Raw genomic sequence first — 1,173 nt, forward strand, 5'->3', positions numbered from 1 at the left:
GATGCCGGTGTTGTCCAGGAAGACGAAACCCACTCGGGTAAAAGCTTCTTTCACGTCCCTGCTCAGGCGGTCCAAGTCTGTGGGACAAATGTCCTCCACGTCGAGGGTGAAGGCGCTAAAGTCCACAACAGGGAAGCTCATTGTTTTGAATTTCTTCTTTTTTTCCAAAAAACTTGTGCCGCTGAAGAACAGTTAGGAGCAGTTTTATAAAGACGCCCTGGCCGTCACGTGACACCCTCTCGACCAATGGAAAGTGGCATCAGCTGGGTTCGTCCTTTTGGGTGTCAACCATCTTGACGTTTTCACACTACTTGATGAACTTTTACATGGATTTACTAAAATCTTTCATGTTTGACCTTCAACTGAGTAAATTAAAGCTGCCGTTTGTCGTGTTTACGTAGACGCTCGTGCTCTAAAAAGCGGCGATCAAAAAGTGTGAACCCGCCCCCTTCTTGGCTAAAACCATGGAATTTAGGCCCTTCCGCGGTGGGGAAAGATGTCGCCACCTCACATGAGTGATGTCTGGACTATGCTGCGATTTATGGCGGCCATTGAAACATTTTGTAAATCCTCTAGTGCAGTGGTTCTCAAATGGGGGTACGTGTACCCCTGGGGATACTTGAAGATATGCCAAGGGGTACGTGAGATTTTTTTTAAAATATATTCTTAAAATAGCAACGTTTCAAAAATCATTATAAATACTGTATTTCCTTGAATTGCCGCAGGGCATATAGTATGCGCCTGCCTTGAATTACTGCCGGGTCAAACTCGCATCGCAAAATAATTAGCGCATGCTTAGTATTACCGCCATACTTGCCAAACTTGTGACCTCTGATTTCGGTAGGTGGGGGTTGCGGGACGTGGTTAAGAGGGGTGGCGTATAATTCACCAACTCGAGTATTTCATATATATTTCATATATATATACATATATATATATATATGAAATACTTGACTTTCAGTGAATTCTAGCTATGTATATTTATTTTATTATCCATATAAATAAAAGAAATAGTTGAATTTCCGACGGCACATATCAAATACACAGTAATAAAAACACAGTTGTTCTACTAACCGTACTTGATTACTGGTTACAAAAAAAAAAAAACAGTTACCTTTCACTATTTGAGTAACCTTTGTTCTGCCATTTGCGTATTGGCGAGCGATCTCCGAA

General features: G+C 41.6%; 1 protein-coding gene across 1 annotated transcript in view; it reads right to left on the reverse strand.

Moving 5' to 3' along the window:
* Positions 1–242, reverse strand: part of LOC133549307 (uncharacterized) — a 10,329-nt gene extending 10,087 nt beyond the window's left edge. Inside the window, exon 1 of the mRNA XM_061894570.1 lies at positions 1–242. This exon is cut by the window's left edge and continues 12 nt beyond it. Coding sequence (XP_061750554.1) covers positions 1–141 — 141 coding nt within the window. The 5' untranslated portion in view covers positions 142–242.
* Positions 243–1,173: the final 931 nt, after the last annotated feature.

The sequence above is a fragment of the Nerophis ophidion genome, linkage group LG03, assembly GCF_033978795.1.
Source record: "Nerophis ophidion isolate RoL-2023_Sa linkage group LG03, RoL_Noph_v1.0, whole genome shotgun sequence".
Taxonomy (NCBI): domain Eukaryota; kingdom Metazoa; phylum Chordata; class Actinopteri; order Syngnathiformes; family Syngnathidae; genus Nerophis; species Nerophis ophidion.